Source organism: Anabrus simplex, chromosome 3 (assembly GCF_040414725.1).
Source record: "Anabrus simplex isolate iqAnaSimp1 chromosome 3, ASM4041472v1, whole genome shotgun sequence".
In the NCBI taxonomy this organism is placed as follows: domain Eukaryota; kingdom Metazoa; phylum Arthropoda; class Insecta; order Orthoptera; family Tettigoniidae; genus Anabrus; species Anabrus simplex.
In genome coordinates, this window is record NC_090267.1 from 156,825,526 (window position 1) to 156,837,609 (window position 12,084).

The 12,084-nt window shown below is 39.0% G+C and overlaps 1 protein-coding gene across 1 annotated transcript in view; it reads right to left on the reverse strand.

Moving 5' to 3' along the window:
- Positions 1 to 12,084, reverse strand: part of LOC137498890 (chymotrypsin-1-like) — a 164,101-nt gene that overhangs the window by 27,733 nt on the left and 124,284 nt on the right. The window contains exon 5 of the mRNA XM_068226608.1: positions 8,541 to 8,654. Coding sequence (XP_068082709.1) covers positions 8,541 to 8,654 — 114 coding nt within the window. The remainder of the gene's footprint in view (positions 1 to 8,540; positions 8,655 to 12,084) is intronic.

Consider the following 12,084-nt stretch of genomic DNA (forward strand, 5'->3'; position numbering starts at 1 on the left):
GAGGATGGCAGGGAAGTAAGAAGATTGTTACAGCCAAAAACAATGAAGCCAGCTCAGGGAGGAGGCTGAAAGGCGGGATGCTGTTGGTGGCTGCGGTTGTCACTGTCCTAGTGGTTATTGGGGGTGTTGAAGTAAACCCAGGACCACAGGCCAGTGGAAACATGAATTGGGAGGACGTGGAAGTAATAAGGAAAGTGGTCAAGGATGTTATAGAAGAACTTTGCCCGTTTGAGCAGTTCAAACAGATGATACAAGAACAAGGCAAGGAGCATGAAAAGACAAGAAGGTGGATCTAAGAAAGCACTAATGAAGTCAAAGGCAAAATGGAAAACAGTGAGAGAGAGGTAGTACTTTTAAAGGAGAGAATAAAAAAACATGGAAGACGAGGTAGAGACATTGAAGAAAGAAGTTGAAGCCCACAGACACGAAACCATGAAGAAAGCTATTTTTATTTATGGAGTACAAGAATGAGTCTAAAGTGAACATAATATACAAGGTGGTAGATGTAATACAAAAAAAAATGAAAATCAACTTCAGTGAGGTAGATATAGATGACGTAAAGCGGATAGGAAGGCGGAAGGGATGCGGACCTATAAAGGTCACGTTGATATTCTCACTGATGGCGGACATAATAATCAGAAATGCTGGAAACCTACGGGACAAAATGTGGATTGAGAGAGACTGGGGGTAGAGATTGGAATAGAAATTTCAAAATCCTGAGAAAGCATTTGAATAGGGCAAAACTGCAAGGGTTGAGAGCTTATGTTAGATTCCAAGTGCTGGTGGTGTCCAATGGAAAGTCGTCTCGGGAGTGGGGAGTAGAGAAACTTTTATCCGTGGAGGACGATTTACATAAGGACGAAACGAGTGTAGATGAGGGAGTGCAGGTTGAAAATGTGCATATCACCAAGAGAGGAGCACCGTGTAGAAGTGATTCCTTCGAAGCAATCATGAAAAGAGGCGATGAAGAAGCAAATGGTAGGAGGATGGAAGTAGTCAGGAAAGTAATAAATGAACTAGTGATGGAGGTCTGCGCGAGAGAAGAAAGTAGAAGGCAAGAAGCAGTGCTGGAAGAAGAGGCACAGGAAAGGACGAGTGGGCATAAACGAATCGAAAATAATGGTTGCAGGGAAGGAGCAGAAGTAAGGGGTGCCTTGACTAAAGGGAGAAGCCTGAGACTGAAGGAGATATGGGGAAAAAGGGCGAAACTAATGAAGGAGTAATTACGAGAAGCAAAAGACAAGTGGCAATAGTAAGTAATATGGAGTGCCTTCGAAATGATTAGTGTACGAAAAAAAGTGTGTGACTGTATACGTGCTTAGAGAGATATTGAGCGTGATTTGTCTGATAAAAGGTAATTGTATTTGAAATGTCTAATGTCTTGTGTATATAGTAAGAAAAGGAAGCTGTATTTGGTATGCAAGTGAACGGTGGTTTGTGGTGAAAGTAGGTGTGTTGATTGTGAGAGAGAGGGAGAGGATGAGGTGGAGCTGGAGGTATTTATTATTGAGTCGGTAAATATATGTAGAGAGTTTGTTAGTGTGATAATGTTATCTGTATGGAGGAAACCTGCTGAAATGTTTAAGTGTGGAGATGGAGAAGTGATGGAATACGGAATGGCAGAATTGAAGAAATGAGAGGGAGGAGAACTGATGTGGTGTTTGTTTATAGGAAGTGTGTTTGTGTTTATTTTAATGAGTCGTAATGGCAAAATTGAACGTGGAGATGGTATATGGTGATATAAGGTTGAGAGAAGTGAATATTGGGTGTAATATTAGTTGGTATATGTCAGATGTGTTGTTTATTGAATTAGAGTGAAGTATGGTAATTCTAATATGGAGTCTGGCTTGGTATTTTAAGGTAATTTGGAAGAGTAATTAGTTAAAGGAGAAGAGTTGGACTCAGGTGGATAAGCATATTTGATTGATGAGTTGATGCGTTGTTTGGTATTTTAAGGTAATTTGGAAAAGTAATTAGAAGAAATATAAGAGTTAGGGTGAATTTATTGGTGAAATGTGATTTGGAGGTGTGATTATGGAGGTTGGTGCCTGTATAGTGAATTCAAGGATGGTGAAGTGTGATTATGAGATGTTTGTTTATAGCTTAGATGGTATATGGTGGTATAAGGCTGAGAAAAGTGAATATGTTGGAGGTGTTGTTTATTGGATTTAAGAGTGAAGTATGATGGTGTTAGAAGGCTGTGAAAAGTGAATATTTGGGGTAATGATAGCTGGTATATGTTAGATGTGTTCTTTTTTGGATTTAAAAGTTAAGTATGGTAATTTTAATATGACGTATGGCTTGGTATTTTAAAGTAATTTGGCAGAGTACTTAGTTGAGGGATAATTATAATTGATTGAAGAGTCGATGTACGAAGTATAAAATATGGACTTGGTGGCATGAGATTGGAAAGTTGGATGCCGATTTTAGGTCATTTGTGTGTTTGTTAAGCGAAATTAATGGTTTGGTTGGCGAAGAAAGACGGCATTGTTTTGACGAGGAAGTAGTTCAAGTGTTGGAACGTGGGGGCTGGATCAGCAGATTAACTAGGGGAAGAGATATGATAATAGCTGAGACGGAATGTGCCTTGTAGGCGAGGCCAGTCAGATGGGAGGTGTAGATCTTTCAATAGCTGCATGTGCCGTACGGCCGATGTTATGTTATAACTTTATTTCTAATTATGTGTTTGTCTTTTGCAAGGGCTAACGTATCTCCGGAAGTGAATTGACCGTAGGCCATTTGTTTATCTGTATTATTATTTTAGTTTCTATATAATTTTAATTTGCCTTATTAACACTGCCATTTTATTTGCCACTGTAATTTTGCCTGTGTGTCATTGTTCATCGCATATGACGTTTGCCGCAATGCCATGGTCACTGGACTTCTGAGAAGGAGCTCTTCAACGGCCACACATCAGTAACAGTTGTTCATTCCATTGTAACTTGTCCTGGTGTATAGGCTGGTTATTATTATTTTTTTTTCTCATTCAACAGGTCAAATGGGTATTGTTACTGTGGATCTGGAGAAAAATAATAAAGAATAATAAATAAATAAAATAAATATATATGTGCGTGTGCGTGTGTGTGTGTGTGTGTGTGTGTGTGTGTGTATGCATTTACTAGGTTCTACTAAAATAAATTAGAGTAATGAAACAGATGGAGTTTTATTCGTAACAGTATTTAACCTCTTTATATGAATATCAGGAACCTGAAATTTAGGTTCTTTAAAATAAATCAGTAAGGAATGTAATGTTTTGGTCTTCATAAAGTTGAATTCTTTCTTATAAGCCAAAGTATGAATTATGTAAATAATTTCAATACCTAATATATGATGATAACCTCAAATGAAGGAGAGACAGTCATCTAAATATTGATATATTACTTATATATGGTGTTATGTCAACAAGATATTCTGTGATAGTGGAATTGCCTAAAGTCATCCCAAATATCTTACTGTCTTCTAATTATAACACATGTCAAATGATAGATTTCAGAACTAGGTAGATAAAGTTGAGGATATTAGGTTGGAGTCATCGTAACTATGTAGCCTACATGTGATGTATGAGATGTAGGAAATGTGATATTTTATGGAAGTGAAGAATCACATGGAGGTGTATAGTTTCCAGGTTTCACTGAGAAAGACCTGAAGATATCGGCATCGAAACTAAATAGGATGCATATAGATAGACTACCTCGCACAAGTGCTTACTACAAGGAAAAGAAGAAGGCGAGGAAAGAAGCCAAGATAGTGGCTGGGACTTGGACGGAGAGGAAGACAAGGAACAGGGATCGGCGAGACGGTATGCCAATGACTATGCCCAAAAGGCCAAGATCGGAGGAAAGCACGTCATCAAGTTCGGCTACAAAACCACCCTCCAAGAAAGAGAACGAAACAGAAGTTACGTCCTTTTCGGAAAGACCTTTCCAGATGGAAAGCTCAAGGAGGAAGACGTAACTGAATTGTCATCTGCTCTGATAGCACAAATGAAGCCGCTGCCAGACTGATGTCTGCTAGGCTTCCTTGAGTCACAAGGCTGGAAAAGGGAGCTATGGTACTGATCTCTGCAAATCCAGAAACGAAAAGTTGGCTGGAACAGACAGTATGAAATTGTAAACCTTGGGGGGGGGGGGGGGCGAACCTAGAAGTGGTAAACGCAAGAAAGGTGCTGAACACGACCAAGTTCAACCCCAAGTTCAAACCTCCTTTTGACAAGATGAAAGTGAATGATGTTCTTGTCAGAATCAATCAGCACGATCCCAAATTTCTAACACAAGAGTGGAGAGTGCTGAATGCCACTTCAATCGACAAGACAGGAAGGGCGGTCATTTTGGCCCTCGGTGAAAGAGTCTTTGAAGTGCTCAAAAAGAGAAGCCTTAAGGCTAATCTGGGACTTGGGCAGATCAAGTTTCAGGTTATCAGGGGAAAAACGAAACCCAATGTTGATATAAATGGAGCTGTAGCCAATTTCGCCAGGAAGTCCAAGCCCGAGGCTATTGGCGTGGCCCTTATTCAACAGCCATGGGCAGTCAAGGCCAGAGTAGCAGGACTGGCGGAATATGGAGGTAAGCTGATGTACGATACAACATCGGCAATACCCAGACAATGTCTTCTTCTGAAGAGGAAATAAAAAAGTCTTATGTTCACGGGACTTAACCGTGGCCAAGATTAAACTTGGGAATTTGGAGTGACCCAGAGAAATACCCATAGGCTATGCATACCTCCCATATGACTCAACTAATCTGCCCCCATCAGACGAAGTTGAGAATCCAATTTGCAACGCAAAGGAGGAAGGGCAAACACCTAGTCCTTGGAGCAGATGCAAATTCACACAACACGGCATGGGACACGAACTGCAATGCAAAAGGTGAGTCTTTACTAGAGTTTATTATTAGAACGGAGTTGACGATACTAAACCTAAGAAAGAAGCCTACATTTATAAATAAAAATCGTAAGCACTAAGCACTACGCATATTGCAAACTTTATTAAAGACTGGAAGGGGCTGGAGGAACCATCAGGCAGACCACGAGCACATCCAATTTGCAATAGATGCGAGACTATGTGGGATTGAGATGTACAGGGACCCAAAAAGAACTAACTGGGACAGATACAGAGAAGTTCTAGAGAAGGCTGTACAAAAATTCCAACCAACGTGAGAGGACAGAAAGAATTGGATGAAGCAGTGGAACTATTAGGAGAGGCCATTATAGACTCGTTCCATGAAAATTGTCCTCTCAAAGAAAAGAAAAACACCAAAAAGTAAGTTGGTGGAACAACAAACTAGCCAAAATGGAAAAAAATAGGTTAGGATATTCTATAGAATATCATCTAGAAATGGTACGTGGGACGTATATCATAGGAAACTCACAGAGTATAACTTAGAGATACGGTAAGCAAGAAGAAAATCTTGGGGACTGTTCTGTGAGAAAGTGGAATCACACACTGAAGAAACCAGATGGGTCATTTACTCAGGCGGGAAGGGACACGCTGGAGATACTAATGGTGTGTCAGTTTCCTGAGGCTGAGGAGAAGACAGAAGAAGAAACTGTTGGAACAGAGACCGGAGCTCGAAGAGCAGACTTGAACTGTGCCAACAGAATAACAAAACATAACCATGTAAAGTGGGCAATCGACACGTTTCACCCCATAAAGGCTCCGGGGCCAGATGAGATACTTCCGATACTCATACAGGAAAGACGGGAGATACTCGTCAATGCCCTGACGGACCTTTTTAGAGCTAGTCTAGCTTTAGGGTAAGTGCCGAAATCATGGTCTGAATCTAAAGCAGTATTCATACCTAAGCCTGGAAGGGCAAATTATGCCCAAGCCAAACCATACAGGCCACTATGTTTGACCTCTTTCATGCTGAAAGCAAAGGAGGATATTCTGGATAAATATACCAGAACAACGGTGCAACTGAACTCAACGTTGCATGAAAACCAGTTTGCATATAGACCTGGCAGATCCACTGAAGTAGCACTCCACCAGTTGGTTTACTGGAGAAAAGCCTAGAATATAATGAAATTGCACTGTGGCATTTTTAGATATAGAAGGAGCCTTCAGCAATACAACCTATGACTCTATGATCAAAGCATTGGAAAAGAGCAAGGTGAGTAAAACCGTCGTCAAATGGATTAAATAAATGTTAGACGGAAGGAAGATAAAAGCAACCCTGTTTGAAGGAACGCTGACAGTTAGGGCCACCGGAGGCTGTGCTTAGGAAGGAATTCTTTCTCCTCTCCTGTGGAACTTCGTGGTGAACAAAATCATAGCTATGCTCAACGAACAAGGGGGATATCAACGGGGGATGACCTGAGAGATCAATCCAGATGAGCCTGGGCAAACACAATGCAGTCTTTCAAGCGGAAACGATAGCTATCACAACATGTCTTGAAGAAAATCTGAAAATGAACTATAGGAATAAGAACATTTTCATTTTTACGGACAGCCAAGCGGTCATTAAGGCACTAGAAGCAGTGCGGATAATATCCTGAATTTGCTGGTATTGCCATTCACTTCTCCTGAAGCTCTCAAGGTACAACATTGTCAAAATAATATGGGTACCAGGGCATGCAGCTATAGAAGGAAATGAAAAGGCAGATAAACTGGCCAGGAAAGGGGCAGAAACACATTTTGTAGGCCCAGAAACTGTATGCGGGATTTCCTATGGACAAGCCCAACACTACATAGTACTGTAAAATGGGTACAAAGGAAAAAAAAATAGAGAACTGGAAAAATATTCCAGGATACAGACTTGCAAAGAAACTGATAAAATGACGAAACAGGAAGCATACTAAATATCTGTTGAAACTCAGTAGAGAAAATATGAGATGGGTAGTAGAACTGTTGACAGGACACTGCCATTTGAAGAACACCTACATAGAATTGGAGTAATAAGAGACAATACATGTAGGAAATGCAATGGAGCAGAGGAATCAGCTGAACACATACTTTTCGAATTTGAGGCGCTGGGTAGAATCAGACTCTCCACTCCAGGACTACCAGGTGAAGAGAGACAAAGAAAATCGAAGAAGACCCAATAAGAACACCCTGTAGCTTTGTGAAGGGAGCAGGTATATCTAGGTGGGAATGAAGGAAACATGGCAGCAAAAGATCTTAGATGTCGACGCTAATTAGGAACTAATATTTAGATCCCCCATGAAGAAAAGAAGAAGGAGAAGAAGATAGGTGTCAGGTGTGCAAAGTTAGTCTTCGTAATGAAAATGAATATGGCATCTTGTGTATTGACGATGCAGATTTAATAATTTATGTGAGAGGTATTCTTCATATTATGAGTGAATAAGAGATCAACATTGGGTGAGAGATTTAAGCTTCAATTTCAGAGTTCCTGAGAAGATATCGATTTCATACATGTGGAATATATGTTAAGGTCTCTCTTACTTGCATTTTAAGTTGTTGCAGGCAACCAGCGTTGTCATGATAGGAGATGGTATATTTTTCAAGTTGCTGATAAATTTTTAAATGTTGTATAATAGGATAATACTGTTTTGAACGGAGTGAATCAGGATTAAGGGAACAGCCACATTTAAGGTATCTTATATCGAGGGGAGGAACTGATTGTCTTATCTCATAACATATGAATGAATTAATACATATATTGTAACTACCGTCATATTTTTGGCACTTTCATTCTGAGAATGTTTAATTCAATTCTGTTATTTTTTAAATCCATTAAAGAAATTGTTGGCGTCAATCATGATTTACGAACCTGGATAGGCGTTTTCATCGATACTAATTTTTATTTTTAGAACTGAACCAATATGAACATACTGAGGAATGACATCCTGTATAATATACTAACTAAAGACAGACAACAACAACTTGATTTCTTTGTGCTGTAACACATGTATCTTAATCTTTATATTCAATATAGGCCCCTTACGTTATTTTTAAAATTTTATCGATGTATTCTTAGTCATATTTACTTAAACTTCAGTCCGATATTAGTTGACATTATTGAATGAAGAAAGAATATTGCATCCTACTTCCCTATCCTTCATAATCATTATCACCCCCATGAGTGATAAGTATTGTGTCTCGACGACTGACAGCGAACCGGAACAGCGAATGGAATCATAATTATCATCACGTCGGTTTTCTTTCTGTATCGGTTGACCACATCCAGGAGAGACCTTATTATTATTATTATTATTATTATTATTATTATTATTATTATTATTCTCTCTTCACTCATTTTCTGAATGACTTTGGAACTGCTTACTCTCTTCACCTCATTCCACTGATTTTTGGGGTCGCTGGAGTCATCCAGGCTCATTTTCGTATTAGTCAGGGGACTTAAGTTCGGATATCCTTCCTGTCAGTACCTGACTTTTCACGTTAAAATTCCAACCAGGCATCAAGCGGGACTTGAATCTCAGTCAAGCACACGGAGGAAAGCCAGCAGCGAGACCATTGCCGTAAAAAAAACTCATAAATTTATGCAAAGAAGAAACACCAAAAATGAAGCAATCGTTAAGTGTTCCACACGAAATATCACTACTCTACAGAGCGTAATACTTACATCCGTAAATCCCGTGCCAATAACGATTGCCTTGGTAGATGCAGGCTCTTCGTCCTGTTCAGGAAGGATGGCAGCTTTCACCGTCACTCCGTCCAGCACTAGCGGCTCTGCTAACTGGAAGGCAATGTGAAAGAGAATTACGTGACCTTTCTCCAAAATATAACTAAATATTCTAAAAAGTTAGTACTCGCAGAACCATGAATTACGTTCCAAGTAGAATTTTCGGGAACACCTAGAAACATACAAAAAATCAAGCTGCGTAACCTTCTGATGATCGATTTGATATCAGTTTCCAATACAAATGCTGTAAAACCTGGGACAGCTTCCGTCTTTTAAGGTAAAATCCTATGCTCCCATGTGGGAGCGACTACGCTGGCGGCAGATTGTAACTTCCATGGAAATAGGGGTGTGACGTACTGAAAAAAGGAGACATCGTTCTGCTGCAGAATTAAATATTAGATATCCCTTAAAAATGAAAGTAGATGATTAAATTCCAAGTTTCTCTGGAAAGTATTTCTCAGGTGGGCATCACAAGGTGGGAAACGTAATGTGGGATAATTTCGTTAGTATTATGAATCGGGCTGTTAAGAAGTTCGTGCCCCTTGGAGCACAGATCCCGAATACTGTAAAAGGAAAACTAGGAGCCTTAAAAGGAAAGTAAGCAAAGCGTACAACCAAAGGCAATTTAGTTCGAAGCATATGGAGAGGTTTCACAAGCTGTCCAAAGAACTCGCTTCTAAAAAATGCTCATAACAAATATATGAAAGGTATAGTTTCTTCCAATGACAATGTATGGAAAAATCTCTATAAATATGTTAGGAAAAGGAAAGGAGCCAGTCAGGTTTCTCCTACGAGAGCCAGATGTCGCTTTTTCAAGATATTAGCGAGTCATTAGACAAAAAGTGTGCAAGTTGATGGTATTGAAATTGACATAGCTAAACCATTTGAAGTACAGTACCACATGCTATTCTGTTCCGAAAACTGATGGATACATCGGGATTCGGGAAATTTTGACAGACTGTACGCAGAGGGTAGAGGTGGAAGGTAAATACTCCGACGAATTTTCTGTAACGTCGGGAGAAGTACAAGGTGGTGTTATAGGGCCACTCCTATTTACGGCGTTTATCAACGATCTGCCCAAGAAAATTCGAAGTGAATGCAGACTGTCTGCTGACGACTGCATAATATAAATAAAAATACAGAAAGCTAACGATAATACGTTACTACAAGCTGATATAAAATACTCCATAAGTGGGCACTCGACAATAAAATGAAAATAAATTCTCTAAAATGCTATCTCATAAGAATAGGAAAGAAACGTAGGCAAGGGGACTTTCAATATTGTCTTTGGTCGGACGCCCTGGTAGAGAGTGACTCATGCAAGTACCTAAGAATCCACTTAATTAATGGGACATCCACGTGGAAAATCTAATTACTAAAGCGTACAAGTTCTTACACTCCGTCCTGAGGGTGCTAAATGGCAGCAGTTCCCAGGCGAAGGCACAGGGTTATATAACACTCATGAGGCCAGTCCTGGAATCCTAGAAGTGTTACAAGTACGTTAGAAAAACTTGGGTAGGTGACACTGCGGACTAGAAGGAAGTGAACACGGTTATGTGCCATGTATAATGCCTAATCGAATAAGCCATCTTGGGGAGATTTGAACAGTCGACTAGAAAAGCCCTGTTACATAAGCAGGACAGATCATCAGTAAAAGGTAGACCGCAGAAGCTATGGTAAATATTCGTTTGTAAATCGGGGAATTGATGATTGGAATGCATTACCTGCAGCTGTCTTGGAACCTTTTCCAAAAAATGTAAGATGCTTGAAGAACAGACTCCAGCACTATGTAAACAGTATATAAATTTCTATGCGATGGTGTAATATTTTAACGCAATGCTCAACCCCCTCTAAACTGTAGTATTAATACATGTGAATTATTTAAGGTATGTGTGAATTTGTGCATGAACATGCCGTATTTACAATGCTAAGATAATAGTGCACTGTTCCTGGTTCCAGGTCGAGTCACAAAGAAATCCTGACTAGCTCAATTAATCATTATCAATTAATCCAGTATCAATTTCAGGTCGTAGTTCCTGAGAGAAGAGTCATTAGTGAGATAAACGGATACATTTGTATAATATCAGCTCGTTGGACGTCTCCAATCTCGCGAATTAATTCATATCGTTTCGTAAATGCCTATCATACTTAATCTACAGATACTTATAAGTACTTATTTCACCTAAAAATCATTAAAAGAGTGAATACATTCATCTAACATCTCTTTATTGAATTAAAACATCTTAAAAACATGGAAATTGAATATTCTGTAGTAATCTGGCTATTTCTACACCTAACTAATAAAATTAATATTTATATGAAAATACTCAAAGACATTTGATATCAAAGAAAAATAAATCCTGACTACATGCATTACTTATGTTGAAAAATAGAAAATAATTCAGAATCTCTTCACAAGTTATCAATCAATTTACCTGCATGTATCTGTCAATATTTTACAATTATGTTCATATAAGGTTTATTAATCGTTAGTATAAGGAAAGCATTTTCTTATTTATTCATCGAGTATTTCATATTAAATGTCCTTTGTCTGCGTGCACTCAAGGAAGAAAAGATAAAGATAAGTCTAAACATTGCTTCATTTTCAAATAATAAAAAATTACCATTAATAACGATTATTTAGTTCATTTATCAAAAATATAATACAAATTTCCAAAATTAAGTGCCAATTATTTATATCATGTGTGATCTGTCACCGTGTCATCAGCAACTCTTAACACCTTATTCAATGTTATTTATGGAAATTCTGTGGTCTCTCATCTAAGAAGACTTTAATAACCAATGTCATCATCTAATTATGGAGAACCTCTTCAGTGATATCATTGAAATTAATAAGTAAGCATACTAACTCTATTTATTTAAAAAAACATGATTGTGGTCAAGAATTCTTGATAATATGGGCTAATTCCACTCTCTCCTCCATAAATGGATTCATTTTTTTATGATCTACGGGTACCTATTCGACATATGTAAATTACATGGATCATATTAAAACGCTGGATGTGGAATACTGAAGGATTAATATACGTTATGGAATTAAATACATTCACTCCTAACCTTAAATAGCGTCAACTAACTTAATATCACCATTAAAAACACATCCATCTCTTGTATCTCGACGAAATAGTAATCATCACCAGCAATATCACGCAGCTCACCGTGTTTGCCCGTACCCACTTCAACTGGCAACTTCGCCAATGGAGACCTGTGTTTTTCACAGACGAGTCCAGATTTCCCCTGACACAGCGTGATGGACGTCAATGTGTATGAAGACGTCGTGGTGAGCAGTACATGCCTAATGTTGTCCAGGAAGGTGGCTAATTCGGACAAGGTTCTGTGATGCTGTGGGGTGGCAGCAGTATTGTTGGTCGTACGGATCTTGTCGTCGCCCCTGCTAAACTTAATGCTGAGTGGTACATCGAGCAGATACTCATACACATGTGTTGGTTGCTGTATACGGTGT